At 31.4% G+C, this 22,169-nt stretch overlaps 2 protein-coding genes and 1 long non-coding RNA gene across 3 annotated transcripts; 1 reads left to right on the top strand and 2 right to left on the bottom strand.

The window, feature by feature from the left end:
* Positions 1–10,306: 10,306 nt before the first annotated feature.
* LOC119613877 lies at positions 10,307–11,407 on the bottom strand. The gene is made up of 2 exons (XM_037969948.1): positions 11,269–11,407; positions 10,307–11,198 (listed from the first exon to the last, which is right to left on the bottom strand). The coding sequence occupies exons 1-2, from the start codon at positions 11,295–11,297 to the stop codon at positions 10,385–10,387; spliced, it is 843 nt and encodes a 280-aa protein (XP_037825876.1). The 5' UTR covers positions 11,298–11,407; the 3' UTR covers positions 10,307–10,384.
* Positions 11,408–12,617: 1,210 nt separating this feature from the next.
* Positions 12,618–14,148, top strand: LOC119613876 (zinc finger protein 622). Its single transcript, XM_037969947.1, has 2 exons — positions 12,618–13,604; positions 13,677–14,148. The coding sequence occupies exons 1-2, from the start codon at positions 12,753–12,755 to the stop codon at positions 14,025–14,027; spliced, it is 1,203 nt and encodes a 400-aa protein (XP_037825875.1). The 5' UTR covers positions 12,618–12,752; the 3' UTR covers positions 14,028–14,148.
* A 3,960-nt stretch (positions 14,149–18,108) lies between these two features.
* LOC119613875 lies at positions 18,109–18,597 on the bottom strand. The gene is made up of 2 exons (XR_005232281.1): positions 18,374–18,597; positions 18,109–18,313 (listed from the first exon to the last, which is right to left on the bottom strand). It is a non-coding gene; the product is annotated as an uncharacterized LOC119613875 (long non-coding RNA).
* Between the last annotated feature and the right edge of the window lie 3,572 nt (positions 18,598–22,169).

Raw genomic sequence — 22,169 nt, 5'->3', positions numbered from 1 at the left:
AATAACGGAAAATTAGGGGTGGGTAGTTGAGATAAGTTAAAATTAAAGTGTTTGACAAAAAATTTTGCATACTTCCAGCATTTGCCTATACAAATCCCAGAGTAGTAATGTGGGGTGGTATATAGTATAACCATAATAACAGGGCACTTGTTATAACAAATTGAAAATTTTGTCAACAAACAAAAATTTAATGGTTAATTAACTATGAATTGTTATTATTTGCATAACAAACAGATAACGGTTAATGTATATATTTTCAAATTTATTCTTATTTGAGGTTATGTGCTTAAAATAATGAGGTTAGTTTTGTGTTTTGTGTATGAACAAAAAACATCCTTATTTCTTACAAGTTTTTATATTAAAACTAGCAGACCTGGGCGATTTCCATTAATTTTGCATTAACATTAAATTAAAAAAAAATTAATTTAATGTAAAAAATATTGCATTAACATTAAATTTTTAAAATTTAATGCATTAAATTTCCATTAACATTAAATATTTTTGAATTTAATGCATTAATTTTACATTAACATTAAATATTTTTCAAATTAATGCATTAATTTTGCGTTAACATTAAATATATCTGAATTTAGTGCATTAATTTTACATTAACATTAAATAAGCAATAAAATTAATGCATTAATATTCCATTAACATTAATATATATAAAAATTGATAAACATAAATAAAAATACAGCTCAAAAGACCTCGATCTAACTAAACAACTAAAATTAAATAGGTTAAAGTCCTTTCTAATAACTCCTATATTCCATTCAAACTTGTGTGTTTTAAATATGATATTTATATAAGATTCCACAGACAAAATAAACTAAAAAAGGAATATCTGGGAAGTGATATTATTCTTCTAATATGTATTATCGAGTATAGGACTTATTAGAAAGAACTTTAACAAAATAAACTAAAAATGGAATATCTGGGAAGTGATACTATTCTTCTAATATGTATTATCGAGTATAGGACTTATTAGAAAGGACTTTAACACATTCAATTTTACTTGAATTTTGTTAGACCGAGGTCTTTAGCGCTGTATTCTTATTTTTATAAATTATTTTATACATTAATGTTAATGGAAAATTAATGCATTAATTTTATTATTTATTATTTAATGTTAATGGAAAATTAATGCATTAAATTCAAAAATATTTAATGTTAATGCAAAATTAATGCATTAATTTCACAAATATTTAATGTTAATGTAAAATTAATGCATTAAATTTAAAAATATTTAATGTTAATGCAAATTTAATGCATTAAATGTACCCATGTTAATGTTAATGCAATAAACTTGCATTAACATAAATTTTTTTTAATGTAGAAAAAATTGTTAATGCATTAACACATTTAATGCATTTATCCCAGGTCTGAAAACTAGAATAATTATATTGTAAATGTTAAGTATTTGATATGATGTTATCTTTTAACAAGTGTATGCTGAGTTTTTTTTTTCTTGCTGGGAACGGCAATAATCTTTTGACAACTTAGATACATAAACTTTATGACATCTTTTGTATTTATATTGTCATTAATTTTAATTACAACTTTTTAAAGATTCACATAAAAGGCAAATGTATGTTGTGCCAAACTTAAGCAGAATCATGGGGAATATGTAATGACTCTAAGAGGCGGTACTTTTTACTATTTATATAGAGTCATTCAAAATAATAACCAAACTGGGGTGATATACATATTGTAGTTTAACTACAAAGGCCTCCAAATTAAATTATCTGAGATAACCAGATAACCTGCTGCCCAGGAGACAAAACTGACGAATAATTCCAGTCTGCACAGTTGTAAGGGATACAACGTTCTCCGAAAAGACCGCAATAGAAGCAACCGTGTGGGCATTGCAATCATCATACACAATGCAGTGCAATATAGAGCCGTATATAGAGACGTTTCGATAGCAAGCCCTGGTTTGATAAACTACGCAACCATAATCGCATCAATCCCTCTGGATCATTGTCAGGAAGGACCTATATTCATAGAGACGCCATAAATACCGCGGTTTAGGTTACCGCCTATAGCAGAAATAGAGAAGAAGATGCAGCGGAAAACAAGAGTTGCTCTGGCATAACTGAGATCGGTATTGAGCAATAGGCTCAACGCGTACTGGTCGCGCATAGACCGCAGTCATCATACACAATGCAGTGCAATATAGAGCTCTTTTTCTTGATCTCAACCAATAATCGCATCAATCCCTATGAATCGATGTCAGGAAGGACCTACATTCATAGAGACGCCATAAATACCGCGGTTTAGGTTACCGCCTATAGCAGAAATAGAGAAGAAGCTAGCGCGGAAAACAAGATTTGCTCTGGCACAACTGAGATCGGTATTGAGCAATAGGCTCAACTGGTCGCGCATAGAACGTGCCGTCCCCAATAAATGTCCAGCATGTGAATTACCACCACATATTCAACTGTCAAGCCCACCAAATGGATTTCTTGGCTTGGACCAAAATACGGAACGCCCGTATTAAAAATTGTATAGATTGTATTACAACAACATCAAATATACCCGTCAGGCAGATTCCCAAAGTGCTTTACGTAAGCGCATGCCTTGTGGGCTAAGCTTAATGTGATCTTTTATGACAAGATATATACTGACTCCAATCTGTGTACAAGTACTCAAGCTGTCTAATTTCTTACCATTGCAGTCCCGCTAAGGAATATCCGGCAATCTTCAGACATGTCCCAAGCATTCTTCGATAAAAAACTGAACCACACTGTTGGGATGATGACCTCTATTGTTTCGGCAACAGGATATGGGCACGTATTTCGTAGACCGAAATCAAAAAGCCAAGGCATCATTAGTTACAGAGGACACATTGATCCAATGTTCGACAGATTTTCGTAGTGCTTTACGTAAGCGCCTGCCTTGTGGGCTAAGCTTAATGTGACATTTTTCCACAACAGGGTAAGCTAGATACCACTCATAAATGCCTCTTTGTGTCTTGCAAAGAACATGCAGGTGGCAATATTTGTACAAGACTGACTCCGATCCATGTACAAGTACTCAAGCTGTCTAATTTCTAACGATTTTAGTCCCGCTAAGGAATATCCGGCAATCTTCAGACATGTCCCAAGCATTCTTCGACAAAAAAAAACTAAACTTCACTGTTTGGACGATGACTTCTATTGACATGGAAACGTATTTCGTAGACCGAAGCGCAATCTCCATAAAAAAATCAAGTCATTATTCCTTAAATGGGACACATTGATCCAATGTGTCGTCAGATTCCAGTATTAATTTGCGTGAGAGTCTTTCTTGTGGCCTAAGCTCACTGTGAGCTAGAGACAACTCACCAACACCCCTTTTCTCTAGCAAAGAACATGCAGGTGGCAATTTTTGAACATGGTGGACTGCGATCCATGTACAAGAACATTGCTCAAGTACTCGAGATATTAAAACTCTCACCATTGTAATCCCGCTGCAGAATGTCTGGCAGAACACGCCACATTGTTGGTATGGACTCAGTTGTTTCGGCATCCGCTGGGCAGACCTAAAACGGTCCGAAATACGATCCGTCTGTATGTCGAAATAATGTGAAGGATGTAGGAATTTATAAAGTCTAGCGAACCCAATAATTGCACCGACAGGTTGGGTGACGGCCCTCAACCGTTAGTAGCGTAGCATGTATTAATATGCATCCTGTTGAGATGGCAACAGCATCAAGAACTTCCCTCAAGTAAAAGGCATACTGAATCAGTACTAGTCTCCCGTCGGGCAAAAAAATACTTTCCCGAAATTTCACCAATTTACATTAGTTCCATTCTCAGATCATAAAAAACGATCTACGGAATGACAGGCAGCTACCGAATGTCAACCCGAAGAGTAAAAGATAATCAAAGGGTTCATGAATCCAGCATAAGTTGCTTTGTCACATCACCCAGTGACATCTGTTGAGATGGCAACAGCACCGGAGAGAGAATCCGAGAGAAAAATTCTCTGCCCGCGAAGAAACCTCAACCAACTGACCAGCTAGAACAAAGTCCTGCGAGCAACTGGCCACCCGTAGTACCAGATTGTCTGACGCTCTGGTTCGATCTCATGTCAAATCATTCTAAGGAAAGACCGAAGATACATTTGATCATCACTACTTTATAGTTACGGCAGACTAAAGTTAATGGTAGCACCTCTTTCCCCCGGGATTGCAATAACACCAAGATGAGTGTCTTTCATCAATTCTACTTTTTTGACAGCCGCGTAAAATGCGAAGAAGCGTAGAATGCTCCCTGTAAGTCGCCGATTTCCGTGGTATCAGATCAGAGCGCAAGACAAATATCTTCTGCAGCTTAGTCATGGCGGACTAGAGTTACTGGTAGCATGTTTATTCCTCGGGATTGAAATTCACCACCGAAGTTATGAGTAGTTCACTATGGTACTATGCCCCAGGCGGTCCAATGATCACCAAAATTCAACAGGAATTTAATTAATGCCCATCACCAGAGATTGAACTAATGTCTACCTCAGGCTAAAGTTAATGTTAATCAGTGTCTGACCTTGAAACTTATACTTTACTATTGAAAATTTTCAAAGATAAAATTTGTAATGTCCAGATCTGCTGATACAAAGTCTAACTTTGACATTCCCCTAATGCTGATTAAGACCACAACACAGAGTCCTTTTTACACCACCTAGTCGATTTATTGAGATGGAACGAACATGGCCATTAAAAGCTCTTAATGGAGAGGGAAAAAGTGTGAATTTTACTATGTACAGAACAGACAAACCTCAACTAGAACTAATAGTGTCATTACTTTAGGTAGGAAGAAAGGAAGATATGTTTATTTTTAAAAGAAACTAAGTTACAATTAATATGAATTTATTTTAAATATTTTCTAACATTTTGTGTCCCATACTCTCAAGTTATTTTATTTACAAATGCATTTCTTAACATGAAAAATTTATCCTCATTATTTATTCATATTTTACCATTATTTTTTGTTTACATATTTTTTTCCTACTCTATTAAAAAACAAACATGTTTATGCAAATCTATGCAAGATTTTGCGTGCTACCTTTTGTATTCATTAGAAGTAAAATAGAAGAAGGCGAAGACAAAAAAGTGAGCAAAAACTGATTTTTTCACTAACGAGCTAAAATATACATAATTTTTTTTCTGTAGGGAGGGGGAGGAATTAAATTATTTGCTGAAGTTTTTACAGGTTATATTGAAAAGAGAGGTTAAAGTGATAGTAATTAGGTAGTCGAATACAATCGGGAAGAAGTCCATTTTATCCAAAAATTCCGCGGTATAGTCTAGTCTAGCTATAGTCTAGTCTATAGTATAGTATACAGTCTAGTCTATAGTCTAGTCTATAGTCTAGTCTATAGTCTAGTCAGTATAGTCTAGTCTATAGTCTAGTCTATAGTCTAGTCTATAGTCTAGTCTATAGTCTAGTCTATAGTCTAGTCTATAGTCTAGTCTATAGTCTAGTCTATAGTCTAGTCTATAGTCTAGTCTATAGTCTAGTCTATAGTCTAGTCTATAGTCTAGTCTATAGTCTAGTCTATAGTCTAGTCTATAGTCTAGTCTATAGTCTAGTCTATAGTCTAGTCTATAGTCTAGTCTATAGTCTAGTCTATAGTAGTCTAGTCTATAGTCTAGTCTATAGTCTAGTCTAGTCTATAGTCTAGTCTAGTCTATAGTCTAGTCTAGTCTATATCTAGTCTAGTCTATAGTCTAGTCTAGTCTATAGTCTAGTCTATAGTCCTAGTCTATAGTCTAGTCTATAGTCTAGTCTATAGTCTAGTCTAGTCTAGTCTATAGTCTAGTCTATAGTCTAGTCTATAGTCTAGTCTATAGTCTAGTCTATAGTCTAGTCTATAGTCTAGTCTATAGTCTAGTCTATATCTAGTCTATAGTCTAGTCTATAGTCTAGTCTATAGTCTAGTCTATAGTCTAGTCTATAGTCTAGTCTATAGTCTAGTCTATAGTCTAGTCTATAGTCTAGTCTATAGTCTAGTCTATAGTCTAGTCTATAGTCTAGTCTATAGTCTAGTCTATAGTCTAGTCTATAGTCTGTCTATAGTCTAGTCTATAGTCTAGTCTATAGTCTAGTCTATAGTCTAGTCTATAGTCTAGTCTATAGTCTAGTCTATAGTCTAGTCTATAGTCTAGTCTATAGTCTAGTCTATAGTCTAGTCTATAGTCTAGTCTATAGTCTAGTCTATAGTCTAGTCTATAGTCTAGTCTATAGTCTAGTCTATAGTCTAGTCTATAGTCTAGTCTATAGTCTAGTCTATAGTCTAGTCTATAGTCTAGTCTATAGTCTAGTCTATAGTCTAGTCTATAGTCTAGTCTATAGTCTAGTCTATAGTCTAGTCTATAGTCTAGTCTAGTCTAGTCTATAGTCTAGTCGATATCTAGTCTATAGTCTATCTATAGTCTAGTCGATAATCTAGTCTATAGTCTAGTCTATAGTCTAGTCTATAGTCTAGTCTATAGTCTAGTCTATAGTCTAGTCTATAGTCTAGTCTATAGTCTAGTCTATAGTCTAGTCTATAGTCTAGTCTATAGTCTAGTCTATAGTCTAGTCTATAGTCTAGTCTATAGTCTAGTCTATAGTCTAGTCTATAGTCTAGTCTATAGTCTAGTCTATAGTCTAGTCTATAGTCTAGTCTATAGTCTAGTCTATAGTCTAGTCTATAGTCTAGTCTATAGTCTAGTCTATAGTCTAGTCTATAGTCTAGTCATAGTCTAGTCTATAGTCTAGTCGATAATCTAGTCTATAGTCTAGTCTATAGTCTAGTCGATAATCTAGTCTATAGTCTAGTCTATAGTCTAGTCTATAGTCTAGTCTATAGTCTAGTCTATAGTCTAGTCTATAGTCTAGTCTCTAGTCTAGTCTATAGTCTAGTCTATAGTCTAGTCTATAGTCTAGTCTATAGTCTAGTCTATAGTCTAGTCTATAGTCTAGTCTATAGTCTAGTCTATAGTCTAGTCTATAGTCTAGTCTATAGTCTAGTCTATAGTCTAGTCTATAGTCTAGTCTATAGTCTAGTCTATAGTCTAGTCTATAGTCTAGTCTATAGTCTAGTCTATAGTCTAGTCTAGTCTATAGTCTAGTCTATAGTCTAGTCTATAGTCTAGTCTATAGTCTAGTCTATAGTCTAGTCTATAGTCTAGTCTATAGTCTAGTCTATAGTCTAGTCTATAGTCTAGTCTATAGTCTAGTCTATAGTCTAGTCTATAGTAAAGTCTATAGTCAAGTCTATAGTCTAGTCTATAGTCTAGTCTATAGTCTAGTCTATAGTCTAGTCTATAGTCTAGTCTATAGTCTAGTCTATAGTCTAGTCTATAGTCTAGTCTATAGTCTAGTCTATAGTCTAGTCTATAGTCTAGTCTATAGTCTAGTCTATAGTCTAGTCTATAGTCTAGTCTATAGTCTAGTCTATAGTCTAGTCTATAGTCTAGTCTATAGTCTAGTCTATAGTCTAGTCTATAGTCTAGTCTATAGTCTAGTCTATAGTCTAGTCTATAGTCTAGTCTATAGTCTAGTCTATAGTCTAGTCTATAGTCTAGTCTATAGTCTAGTCTATAGTCTAGTCTATAGTCTAGTCTATAGTCTAGTCTATAGTCTAGTCTATAGTCTAGTCTATAGTCTAGTCTATAGTCTAGTCTATAGTCTAGTCTATAGTCTAGTCTATAGTCTAGTCTATAGTCTAGTCTATAGTCTAGTCTATAGTCTAGTCTATAGTCTAGTCTATAGTCTAGTCTAGTCTAGTATAGTCTAGTCTATAGTCTAGTCTATAGTCTAGTCTATAGTCTAGTCTATAGTCTAGTCTATAGTCAATTCTATAGTCTAGTCTGTAGTCAATTCTATAGGCTAGTCAATAGTCTATTCTATAGACTAGTCTATCGAATAGTATACAGTCTAGTATATAGTGTAGTCTATAGTCGAGTCTCTTTTCTCTTTCCATAAGAAACGTCTATTTACGGTCTTTAAAAGTGAAAAAAGACATCCTTTTAAGACATTCCAGAAGAGGATCTTTTATGATCTGAAAGTCCTAATATTAGAACCAATCTCTGGGAGAATCATTTTTGTATTAGAGCTCTCACTCTATTCCCATAAAGGAAACAAAGTAAATTGTTGTCTCTACAGTTTACTTTCCTTTAGAAAAGGCTATTTAAAGTCTTTAAAGACGTGATGAAAAATACATCTCTTTAATACTATACCCTGTTTCCCATCACACTTTTTATATGCATTTAAATAACTGCTGTTTTTATACACATTTTTTGTCCTGCATCTTTTCTTTCAAAAAAGTTGTTTTAGTATTTCTTGGTTGCACATTTTTTCACTGTAACTTTGCTTTGGAACCAAAAGAACAGAATTCAGTAGAAAGAAAACAAAAAACGTTGAAAACTTTTTAATAAATTTTAATTATTCATGCACATGAAAAGATTATCAACTTTCGTATTTGGTTTGTCATAAGTATCATAAGTTGTGCATTTTATTTTTTAATTACTACTGGGAGGAGGGTTATTTTATTTTCTAAATAGAATAGCAACAGAACTAAAGAAGAAAAAATGCATAAATATAAATAAAATGCTCAAGTAAGCGCCAAATCAGAGCTCCGAGTTTGTTAGGTGTAGAGGTAATGATGACACTTTAGAAGAGTTTTGTCTATTTTAATTGGTAAAAGGCTGGTAAAAGATGTGTGTAAATTAAAAAAAATTCAGGTCATTTAGAAATAATATGTGAAATAAGATTAGAAGGTTAGCTATGGAGGGAGCTATCATGGATGGCCAAAGATTTTGGATAGAAAATCCTTGCTATTGTGAATAGCTTAAGTTTTCCTATGGAAAATCGCTATCAAGGAAAGCTGACGATTTTCTATAGAAAACATATTAGCATCCGTGGATAGCTGAAAATTTTCTATAGAAAATTCCTCGCTATAATAGAAAATTGAAGATTTTTTATAGAAAATCCTTGTTGACATTTATAGCTAAAAATTTTCTGTAATCGCTCTTGTGGATAACTTAAGATTGTGGATAACTTAAGATTTTTCAGAAAATCCTTCTATATCGTGGATAGCTAAAGATGTTCTATAGAAGATCCTTCGCTGTTGTTGTTAGCTGAAGATTTTCTTTAGAAAATCCTTCGCTATCGTTGATAACTAATATTTTACTAAAAAAAATCCTTCGCCATCAAGAAATGCTAAAGATTTTCTATAAAAAAAACTTACTTTCTTGGAAAGCTTAAAATTTTCTATGAAAAGTCCTTCGCTATCGCGGAAAGCTTAATAATTTCTATGGAAAATCCTTCGCTATCGGTAAAAGCTGAGAATTTTCTATTGAAAACCCTTCGCTATTGTTGATAGCTAAAGATTTATACAGAAAATCCTCTAAAAATGTATTTTTAAAGATAATTTCTTAATTCTTTTAGAAAAGTAAAACAGAAATTTAATTTCTAATTTTATTATATGTATGTACATATTTATAAATTTGCTTTATTGAGTACAAGAATGAATTGACACATATAATATTGATGATAAAGTTGGCTCTTTAAACCAACATCTGCTGCATAATCACAATTTTTTACATTTATATAAAGAAACTCTCAAATATGTATCACTTTAATACTTCATTTCTCTTTAAATTTTTAACGTACCACTAATATATGAAATTTTTGTTTAATTAAGCATTGAACTTAAAAAAAGTTATTAGGATTTTAAGTGACAATTAGAAAAGTAAATTTTCTGCCTTTGAACGTTTTAAAACGGCTATATCCCAAAAATCACTACCTACAGACTCTCATCAAAGAACTCTTGGAAGCTTTTAAGTGGATAATGTACTAAAATGGGAATTAGCGTGAGTAAGTGTTTGTTTCTTTACAAATGCGTAATACAATATGCGTGCAAAATGTTATTACTTTTTGAAATTCGCGAATACTTTGTTGGGAAATATTTTGCCTGCACGAACTTTGTACTAATTAATTGAAAAAAATTTACCTATAAATGTTTTATGTACAGTTTCCAAATATACAAAAACTTAATCCAATTTTAAGTAAATTTAAAAGTAATTTCGTAAAAACAGTTGAAATCTTACTTTGTAGCCAATATTCATCAAGTTGAAGGCCTTACAAAATGCCTAAATGTTAAATAATATCCCGGCTATGCCTTTCTTTATAAAGTTAAAGTGCTTTCAATTTAGAGCTTTAGATAATGTCATGGATGCTACTATCAAAAAGAAAGTAACGGTTCTTGTGTTCTAATAGTTTCCTTCATTTAGTATATCTTTTGTAGTTCCCAAATATTTATATTTTTTAAAAAAATTTTATCAAATTCCAACTTCTACTTTATTTTAACAATTCCAAATTCTACTAAGTAAAAGTTTTAACCATAATTACCTTTGTCTTTATTCATCTAGTACATTATCCAACCACTGTTGTATATCATCTTTGTTTTCTGCAACCGTCGAACTAACGCCGGCAGCACTTTTATTATCCGGTGTGTTAGGTTTCAAGGCCGGAGTGTTAGCACCAGATTTTACACTAACTTTTGACATTTGATCTGAGGTCATATTTAATAACTCATCCAATTCATCGGGAGCTTCTGGAGATTTAGCTTTAGTGGATTTTTGACTTTTAGCAGAATTGGTCTTACGGCTGGCGGAATTAATTTTAATACGGGGATTTTCGATGTGTTCTTTCAAAACATTTTGATATGTCTTCTCAGCAGCCTCAGCTTCTTTTTCCATGTTTTGCAATTGTTCCTTGCTAAACATGGAGGATGAGTAGTCCATCCGCTTGTAGAATGGTATAGTTTGTAGACCCACATTTAAAAGTTTCAAATTTAAAGTGAAATATTCACTGGCTTCGGTATTGTCTAGGAATTCCTCATTTTCCGCTTGTTCCCATTGCTTTTCGGAGGCGAATTTAAAATGTCCACCCATGCCGGCGGGTAATTGAGACATGGAAGTGAAATCTCCCGCACGCATTTGTTCGTTCTCTTCCTCGCCAGCAGGGAAGTCATCCAATTCCAAGGGATACGTCTTAGCGGCTTTTACTTTCTGGCCACCTCTTATCCACTCATTTCTATCTATAAAACGTTCATCACTTGAATCCACCACATCAACATAACCACGTACCGTCTCTACTTGACCCGAGGACGAAGAGGTGGTACAATATTTGCTTTTATTGCGATAGTGAGACTTCATTTTATGACGCTTACTAAGTTGGAGAAAATTTTCAGTTTGCTGTAGTTCTTTTGAGTTGTAGCTAATGAATGGCTAATACTTACTCTTTCGATCGATTATCCTTGCCCTCCATGACGACTTTTTGTACTTTTTTTGCCCGAAATTTTTTAAAAATCTAATAAGAATTTTTGTTTACACTTCCGTTAGTTTACTAAGCAACCGGCGGGACTAATCAAACAGCTGACGCGATTTCAATAAAGTGCTGCCAGATTTGTTATTAATTTATTAAAGAGATGCCAATAAGAAAGCGTTTTTAAGTCCAGCAGATTTCAGGGAAAAAATTATATTGCTTGCGAGTCTTCCTTCTTCTCAGTACAAAAATGGAAAAATATAACTTTAGTCTATTCAGTTCCGGGAGTTATAACCCTTTAAAGTTTTGATTTAAAATTTGATATATCTCGACTACTAATTGTTATATATAGTTGATATGGATATCAATTGAGAGGTCTCCAAAATATTCATATATATGGTATAACATATAATATTAACCCATTGAGTGCTAGGGTTAAATTTTATATTTTCTAATAATGACTTTTTTACAAAAGCACCATTATCTCAAAAATATATCGATATAACCGTACTTTAATCACATCAAATTTTGTAGACCACATTTAGGCCTCTCATATGATATATGATTAAAAGTCCTATCTCATGAAATGCAACAGTTAAAGGAGTTTAAATTTAATCACTTATCTGATATCGCCGATATGGATATTAATGGAAAGGCCTCAGTATTACCTTTCGATGGATATATAATGTAATTTAAATCATTAACATAATGACAGCTATGTTCTAATTTTATATTTTTTAATCTTGACTTTTTTACAAAAACACCGTTATCTCAAATATTCATAAATCGATATAATGGTACTTCAAATCTGATTTTGTAGACAACATTTTGGTCTTTCATATGATATATGTTTGTGAGCCATATCTCATATATATCGGACATCATTTAAGTTTAAAAAAGGATATCAATGAAAGATCTCAGAAACACCTTCCGATTGATAGTGAAGAATTTTCTATGGAAAATCGTTAGCTATTCACGATAGCGATGGATTTTCTATAGAAAATCTTTAGTTATCTACCACAGTGGTGGATTTTCTATAGAAACTATTTTGCTATACACGATTTTCTATAGAAAACCTTTCGGTCTCATGAAAATAACGAGTTTTTTAAAAAAAATAATGCTTTCTAATGATAACAATGATTTTTTTATCTGATTTGATTGATTTTCTTTAAAAAAAGCATTAAAATAATAGGTTTTCTTGTTTAAAAATAACGTTTCTATATATTTCTCATCATCTGGCAGCTTTATAACTAGCTTAACGCCGTTGGTTTTAGATTTCATTGGCTTTGTATTTCGCAGATGTTTACATTTTGACATTTTTCTCTCACCCATCTCTCATTTTAACAATTGACAGACAAACAACAAGAACGTGTTTAGATTTTGCATTCATCAGTTGAAAAGCAGATTTTAGTGATTAAAAAAGAAATTAGTTGTGAAATTTTATTAAATTAAACAAAAATGTCCAATTTTACTTGCATTAATTGCAGCGTTAAATTCGCCTCGGCAGATATACAACGTGAACACTACAAAACAGATTGGCATCGTTACAATCTTAAACGTCGAGTGGCTGAATTGCCACCAGTCACTGCTGAGGAATTCCAGTCGCGTGTCATACAAATGCGCAATGCTGAAGCCACCGCTAATGAGGAGAAACAAATGAGTTTGTACTGTAACGCGTGTCGCAAACAGTTCGGTAACCAGAAGGCTCATGACAATCATTTGAACAGCAAAAAACACAAGGACAATTTGGCCAAATTTGAGAGGGAGAATCAAGGAGCAGAAGTAGAGATAACCACCAAATCTGTCATACAACCCAGACCACATCCTGCCATAGCTGCTGCTGCTCAAGGTAAAGGTAAATTTGCCTTACAGCAAGTGGCCCAGGCAGAAGAAATGGAAGCCGATGAGGATGATGATGACTACGAGGATGTTGAGGAAGAAGTGGTAGATTCCGATGAATTAGATGATGAATTGGCCGAAAATCCTTTAACAGATAAAGATTGTTTGTTTTGTACTCACAAAGCCGAAGATATTATGGATAATTTGAAACATATGTCCGAAACACATTCCTTTTTCATACCCGACCTGGAGTACTGTACAGATTTGGAGGGCTTGCTTAATTATTTGGGTGAAAAGGTTGCTGTTTACTTTATCTGTTTGTTGTGCAATGATCGCGGTAAGACTTTCTATACTTTGGATGCTGTAAGGAAACATATGTTAGATAAGGGTCACTGTCAAATGTTGCATGAAGGTTTGGCTTTGGCAGAATATGCTGATTATTACGATTACAGTTCCAGTTATCCAGATCATGTAAGTTTTTTTTTGGAACTTTATAAAATAAAACAAAATATTGATATCTATTTGTTCTCTTCCTAATTTTAGCAAGAAGGCATGGATGTGGATGAAGAAGTTGTACCCGACCTTTTAGATGGTGATGAATATCAATTGGTTTTACCCTCCGGCGCTGTTATTGGTCACCGTTCATTACTGCGTTACTACAAACAACGTTTGAATCCCAATCGTGCTGTGGTGCCCAAAAAATCCGATCGTAAATTGCATCATCTCTTGAGTACTTATCGTTCATTAGGCTGGACTACTAGTGATCAAAATGCTGCTGCTCGCAAAGCTCGTGATATTCATGTTATGAAGCGTGTCCAAGCTAAATGGCAAATGAAATTGGGTTGTCGTGCCAATAAGTTGCAACATCATTATCGTGCTCAAGTTATGTTCTAAGCTTAATGAGGATATTTGATGCGTGTTATAGGAAAATGATAGCAAGTGAAACGTTATTTTAGTTAAGGAATTTAAAAATTGGATAAAGTTAAATATCAAAGAATTTGATAAACGGAAAAAAGTGCAAGATGTTTGAAAGTGTGAATAAGTGCGAAATTGTAAGTGCAATAACAACCATAAAAGGCAATCTAAATTTGTTCTTAATAAAGGGGTTTATAAAGAAACTAAGCTGAAACAACAAAATAACTACAACAAACTAATTATTATCGTTGATAGCTATAGATTTTCTTTAAAAAATCCTTTTCTATTGTTGATAGCTACAGATTTTCTAAAGAAAATACTTTGCTCTCGTTGATAGCTAAATATTTTCTATAGAAAACCCTTTGCTATCGATTTTCTACAGAAAATCCTTTGCTATCGTTGATAGCTAAAGATTTTCTACAGAAAATCCTTTGCTATCGTCGATAGCTAAAGATTTTCTATAGAAAATCCTTTGCTATCGTTGATGGCTTAAGATTTTCTATAGAAAATCTTTTGTTATCGTAGATAAAGATTTTTTTTATAGAAAATCCTTTGTTATCATTGATAGCCATAGGTTTTCTATAGAAAATCCTTTGTTATCGTAGATAAAGATTGTCTATAAAAAATCCTTTACTATCGTTGATTTTCTATAGAAACTCCTTTCTATAGTCTGTCGATTATGCTACAGTCTAGTCTATACTCTATTCTATATTCTACTCTATAGACTATTCTATAGCCTACTCTATAGTTTATAACATAGTCGAGTTCATAGACTATTATATGGTCTAATCAAAAAACGGTAGTCTAGCCAATAAACTATTCAATAATCCAGTCAGTAAACTATTCAATAGTCTAGTCTGTATTCTATTCTATAGTCTAGTCTGTAGTCTATTCTATGGTCTAGGCTATAGACTATTCTATGGTCTAGGCTATAGACTATTCTATAGTCTAGTCTATAGACTATTCTATAGTCTAGTTTATAAACTAATCCTTTGCTATCGTTGATAGCTAAATATTTTCTATAGAAAATCCTTTGCTAGTGTTGATAGCTAAAGATTTTCTATAGAAAATCCTTTGCTATTGTTGATAGCTAAAGATTTTTCATAGACTATTCTACAGTCTAGTCTATAGACTATTAAATGGTCTAATCCAAAAACTATAGTCTAGTCAATAAACTATTCAATAGTCCAGTCTGTAGACTACTCAATAATCCAGTCAGTAAACTATTCAATAGTCTAGTCTGTAGTCTATTCTATGCTCTAATCTACAGTCTATTCTATTGTATATTTAATAGTTTAGTCTGCAGTCTATTCTATATACTACTATAGTATAGTCTATAGACTATTATATGGTCTAATCTTTAGACTATTCTATAGTCTAGACTATAGACTACTCTATAGTCTAGTCTATAGACTACTCTATAGTCTAGTCTATAGACTATTCTATAGTCTAGTCTACAGACTATTCTATAGTCTAGTCTATAGACTATTTTATAGTCTAGTCTATGGACTATTCTACAGTCTAATCTATAGACTATTCTACCGTCTAGTCTATGGACTATTATATGGTCTATTGAAAAAAAACTATTCTATGGTCTAGTCAATAAACTATTCAATAATCAAGTCTGTAGACTACTCAATAATCGAGTCAGTAAACAAGTCTACAGTATATTTTATGATATATTCTAAAGTCTAGTCTGCAGTCTATTCGATAGTCTTTATACTATTCTATAGTCTAGTCTATAGGCTATTCTATGGTATAGTCAATAGACTTTTCTGTAGTCTAGTCAATAGAATATTCTATAGTCTAGTCAGTAGACTATTTTATAGTATAGTCACTAGACTTTCCTGTGGTCTAGTAAATTAACTATTATATAGTCTAGTCTATAGACTATTCTATAGTCTAGTCTATAGACTATTCTATAGTCTAGTCCATAGACTATTCTACAGTCTAGTCCAGCGGTTCCCACCGTTTTTTACTTCGCGGACCCCTTGAGGAATTTATTTAATTTCACTGGCCCCCATACATATTTTGATATCTTATTGTTATAAATAACACTGTGATACAAAAGTAAAGAAAAATAAAATGCAGGCGTTCTCATATACCAATTCTATTTCGTTATAGTCCATAGAGTACGAATATATTTTTAGTTTTCCCCTATCACTTCGTTAACTTACTTTTTAAGAGCAAAAGATGCGAAAAAAAGCCATTTTTGAAGTTTTAAATTTCAAAAATCATAAGTTTAGTAGTTTTCATCCGATTTTCAAATCCGATATTTTTTTTAATGATACAAGTGTCTTTTAATCCAAAAAAAGAAATCCAAAATTTATGGTCAAATGTCTGAGTTACGGTCGTTTAAGTAAAAAAACTCACACTTTTTTAAAAAATTTTCATTTTCATCATGCTCTACTTTGACCATGAGGCAGTGAGTTCATCTTTTATTACTTTCCTGAAGAATCACTTAAAGGAAGGTTTCTAAAACTTGTTATTTCATAAAAATCTATGATTTATGCCAATTTTTCTAATAGCATGTTTCTCGAATTTTTGGTTTTCTCCATACAAATTAATTTTTGTATAAAAATGTTTATAAACATTTTTTAAACTTGTTACAAAGAAAACCAGAAACATGAACGTTTTTGTATGGAAGAAATATGCTATATTTTTATAAAACTTAGCACAACTCATAACCTTTTTCATCGATTATGATAAATTGACCATCATTGGAAACCCAACTTAATGTGCCTTTTTTCAAATGTAATAAAAGCTAAAATTCATGGCCAACGTAGAGCAGTATGAAAATTAAAAATTGTGAAAAAAGTGTGAGTTTTTTTTACTTAAATGGCCGTAACCAAGACATTAATCATAAATTTTGGATTTATTTTTTTGGGTTGAAAGACAACACTTGTATCTTTAAAACAAAATATCCAATTTGAAAATCGGTTGCAAACTACCAAACATATATTTTTTAAAGTTAAAACTTCAAAAATAGCTCTTTTTCACATCTTTTGCTCTTAAAAAGGAACTAAACGAAGTGATCGAAAAAAATTAAAAATATATTCCTACTCTATGGACTATAACGAAATGGAATTGGTATATGAGAACCCCTGCATTTTTTGCTGTATCACTGTGTAATTGTTCGTCCGAAAATTGTCTTAGTCCTTGTCCATAAACCCTATAAAATATTGCCGTACATTGAGAACATTTAGTATTTCGGAGATGTTTTCAATTTCATGGTTTTAAATATAGAATGACTTCTAACATGATGTTTAATTTTATGATCGTGAGAGCCAAGGTATATTTATTTTATAAGGTAGTGTTAACAAAACAGCTGACTATTTTTTGCTCACATTCATGTTTTTTCGCCGCGGTGTAGAGTTAATGTCAAACTTTGTTTACGTTTGGTTAATGTATGCAAAATGTCAAAGTTTGTTTATATTTTTAATTTGACATTTAAAAGTGTGCTTTTAAAAAAAGGTATAAAACTGTTAGTTTTTATACCTTAATGTACAATTAAACAAAAGCTATTAAATTTTTAAAGAAAACAAAAGACCTTGTTTTAGGGTCTATATCAATATTTTTTGCATTTTATGGTCTATATCATACAAAAGGCAAAAAACTAGCACGGTACAGGTCGCAATTTTGAAGATAATTTGTTGAAATTTGGCACAAAGTCTTATTTTGGCCTAAAGGAGGTACTTATAGAATTTGGTTAATATCTGACCATGAATTCCCTTAGCCGCCATATAAATCTGCACTAGAATATGACTTTTTCGTTCATAAAAATCGGAAATGTATATTTATCAATTCTAAATTGAGCACACATAAGTTTTATACCAGCCAAAATACCACTATAAAATTTGGTAACGATCTTCCAACATATCGTGAAATGGTGCGGTTCAAAAAAATCAAAATCGCGAAAAAGGCCAAAATTACCCCAAAAATCTAAAATATCTGGCAAACTATAGATGATATCGAGATACGGGTTTCGGAATCGGTAAGAGCACCTCCAAAATATATAGAAACATAATTTTTTTCAAAAATGGTCGGTGGAGCAAAACAATAATATACTGACGATATATATTCCATTCTGTTTTAGTTCTATGTAGTTTAAGATTTCACTAAAAACTTGAAAAGGCAATTATTTAAAATAATTATATCCATAAATAATTGTTGAGCCTTTGTGTCCTTCTGCTGCAAACAAGCCTTCCACTGATCAGCCGACAAACGTTATTTTAGCATTTTCTTGTCTAGACCGAAGAGTGTTCCTAATAGGGAAAATCATTAAACAACTTTCTAAACGCTGGACAAATTCTTTGGCTACTTACGAAGAATTTTAACAATTTTATTATATTTCAAAAAATCTTTTATTTACAAACAACTTTTTTTTTTAATTTTTACAAATTCGCCTCATATTATAAATCAGCTGTTTTTGACATTGTGCCTACACCAGAATTCGCCTAAACAAAAACAAATACTGTACAGTGTTGTATTTCGATTCGCCCAAGTTTTTTTGAATTCGCCCTTAACACTACCTTATAAAATAAATATACCTTGGTGAGAGCTTTCATGTTCATTTCTCGTCAAGGTAGAGAAAAGGTTTCTTTAACAAGTATTGTCGACATGTGCTTAAAGAGTCATGTTTCTAAATTTTTTTGCGATTGCATAGGAGTGAGCTGAGTATGTAAGCTAAGTTTTCGGGAAAATATGTGAAAGTTAGACTTCTTCGATGTTGTTGCAGAATGCGTTACCCACATAAAATATGACCTGAACTCTTTGCGAATGTACTGTGAATTTGGATCTTAAATTTGAATTTTAAAATACCTACGAATTATTTTACTGCGTGGTTTTGACTATTTACGCAAAACGCTATGAATTGTCTGATGTTGATTTAATAATATTGGACAAAATGAAGTTAAAATCTGTGTATCACGTTGGAATGGAATATTTATATTTAAAATTAACTAGATTAACACTTTTGCTTACAATTTAAAAAAATATTATGAAATGTGACCTAACTTCATATTCCGGGATACCAGTATCAGTATTTAATTCTAAGGCAAATCATTATCCGTCTGCTATAAAAACATTTATTTCGATACATATATATTTTTAAAAATTACAAATCACGTAATACTTTACTTTATAAAAGTGAAACAATAAATTTGTAGGGCCTAGCTTCATCCTGATAAATGACCGAAACAATAAAATTCAAAGAGTCACCAACAAATCTGGATTATTGAATAAAAATTGTGTATTTTAGTATTTATGAAAAATTTGGAGATATTTTTAATATTTTCTAACAAATAGAGAATATTTTTTATTCATGATTTTTGTCGTTCGTCTTCGCGGACCCCCTAGGATTTTGCTACGGACCACTAGGGGTCCGCGGACCCCCTTTTGGGAACCGTTGGTCTAGTCTATAGACTATTCTACAGTCTAGTCTATAGACTATTCTATAGTCTAGTCTATAGACTATTCTATAGTTTAGTCAATAAACTATTCAATAGTGCAGGCTATGGACTACTCAATAATCGAGTCAGTAGACTATTCAATAGTCTATTCTATAGTCTAGTCTATAGACTATTCTATAGTGTAGTCTATAATCTTGTTTATAGACTACTATATAGTCTAGTCTATAGACTATTCTATATTCTAGTCAATAGACTATTCTCTAGTCTAGTCAATAGACTATTCTATAGTCTAGTCAATAGACTATTCTATAGTCTAGTCAATAGACTATCCTATAGTCTAGTCTACAGACTATTCTATAGTCTAATCTAGACTATTCTCTAGTCTATAGACTATTCTATAGTATAGTCAATAGACTTTTCTGTAGTCTAGTAAATTAACTAATCTATAGTCTAGTCTATAGACTATTCTATAGTCTAATCAATATACTATTATATAGTCTAGTCAATAGACTATTCTATAGTCTAGTTTATAGATATTTTTATAGTCTAGTCAATAGACTATTCTATAGAATTGTCAATAGACTTTTCTATAGTCTAGTCAATGGACTATTATTTCGTCTAGTGTAGTCAATAGATTATTCTATAGTTTGGTCAATAGACTACTCCATAGTCTAGACAATAGGCTATGCTTTCGTTTATAGCTCAAGATTTCCTATAAAATATCCTTCACTATCGTTGGTAGCTGAAGGTTTACTATAGGAAATCTCGGCAATAGTTTTGAGGAAAGATTTTCTATAGAAAATCTTCTTTAACATTGACCCTCAAATATTTTTTTTATCTTCTTTAAATAAAACTCTTTTTTTCATTTTTTTTTGCATTTTTTTTTAATAAAATTTAGATTTATTTTAATGTAAGGGTCAAATTTATAACTAGCAAATTTTTAAAACTTAATTACATGTGTATTTTCTGGTTGTTTCTTTAAATTTATATATAATTTGTTTTCTTTTTTTATTTCTAATAAGAAAAAAATACATTTTGTTGTAAAGTTAAATAAAAATAATAATAATAAAAAATGGAGAGGATGGTTTGAAATCTTTAAGATTTTTTTTTATATAAGTATGTATATAAAAAACGGCAGATGTAGTTTACATTTCATGATTATTTTTTTTTTTTTAATTAAATGTACAAATTTCTTGTTGTTTAACTTTTTGCATTAAAAATTATATTATAAACAAGGCGAGGAAAAAAGTGTGTGTGTATAAAAAAAAATTTAACTAAAAAAAAATTAAATAAATTATGAAAAAAAAATTATATAAATTTTGCTATTGTTTTGTGTTGTATATTTTATTTTGTTTTTTGTTTTTTTTTTTTTTGTTAAAATTATCGAAATATATAGTTTATGTATATATAAAAACTATTGAGTCATATTGTTTTAATATAGTTAAATATTTCTTTTTTTTTAGTTTTTTAATGTTAAATTAAACTTAAAAATAAATTTATAGTTTTATTTTTCAATATTGATTTTTTTGTAGTTTTTAAAATTAATTTAAAAGTAGCACTTTATTTGTTTTATTATACTACAAACTAACTTTTATTTAGAGTTTTTATAGTTTAAATTATCTTTTTAAGCTGCTGTTTAAATGGTCATTTGTTAGTTTTGTTAGAAAATTTTTTATTTCTATAGACAATTTTCTTAGGTTGGCTGTAAGAAAAATGTGTTAATTCTCTCTATTTGTCGTAAAGAGTTTGTCAATTACTAAATCTTACAGAAACTGTTAACACCTTTTATATTTCTTTATTGTTGTTGATTTCTTTAATAGAAAAAGTATACTATGGACGGATTCGTAAAACCGTTTAATAAAAAAAAAAATTGTAATTGTAAATGGATTTAAACAAAAATATAAAAAGAATAAATGTAAAATATGTTTAGTTTTATAGCAGAATATAGGCTGTTTAAGCAATTTTTAAATTAAATTCCACTTTTTTTTTTATTAGTTTAACAACAAAATTTGTCTAAATTATAGAAATGTTTGGTTTGTCGTCTTATTGACAATAGAATAGTCTTGAGACTAGACTATAGAACAGTTTATAGACCAGGCTATAGACTATGGAATATTCCAAAGACTGGACTATAGAATAGTCTAAGGACTAGAGTATAGAATAATCTGTAGACTTGACTATAGAATAGTCTATAGACTAGACTATAGGCTAGATTATGAAATAATCTATAGACTAGACTTTAGAATAATCTATAGACTAGACTATAGAATAGTCTGTAGACTATACTATAGAAGTCTTTAGACTAGACTATAGAATAATATATGGACTAGACTAGTCTAAAGACTAGAGTATATAATAATCTATAGACTAGACTATAGAATAGTCTATAGACTTGACTATAGAATAGTCTATAGGCTAGACTATAGAATAGTCTTTAGACTAGACTATAGAATAGTTTGTAGACTAGACTATAGAATAGTCTGTAGACTATACTATACAAGTCTCTAGACTAGACTATAGAATAGTATATGGACTAGACTATAGAACAGTCTACAGCCTAGACTATAGAATAGTCTACAGTCAGTCTGTAGAATAGTCTATTGACTAGACCATAGAACAGTCTATATACTAGACTATAGAGTAATCTATAGACTTGACTATAGAATAGTCAATAGACTAGACTATAGAATAGTCTATAGACTAGCCTATA

The sequence above is a fragment of the Lucilia sericata genome, unplaced genomic scaffold (genome assembly GCF_015586225.1).
Source record: "Lucilia sericata isolate MDLA Ls3-8-SP2 unplaced genomic scaffold, ASM1558622v1 Contig002396F_arrow, whole genome shotgun sequence".
NCBI lineage: Eukaryota > Metazoa > Arthropoda > Insecta > Diptera > Calliphoridae > Lucilia > Lucilia sericata.
Note: the sequence above shows the minus strand (reverse complement) of the source record. Positions and strands in the feature narration are given on the sequence as shown.

Bases quoted from the DNA above. Each gene is read 5' to 3' on its own strand.
- LOC119613877 (XM_037969948.1), bottom strand. From the start codon at position 11,297: ATGGAGGGCAAGGATAATCGATCGAAAGA. The intron at 11,199-11,268 runs GTAAGTATTAGC...TCTCCAACTTAG, and splicing joins AAGGATAATCGATCGAAAGA to TAAGCGTCATAAAATGAAGT.
- LOC119613876 (XM_037969947.1), top strand. From the start codon at position 12,753: ATGTCCAATTTTACTTGCATTAATTGCAGCGTTAAATTCGCCTCGGCA. The intron at 13,605-13,676 runs GTAAGTTTTTTT...TCCTAATTTTAG, and splicing joins GTTCCAGTTATCCAGATCAT to CAAGAAGGCATGGATGTGGA.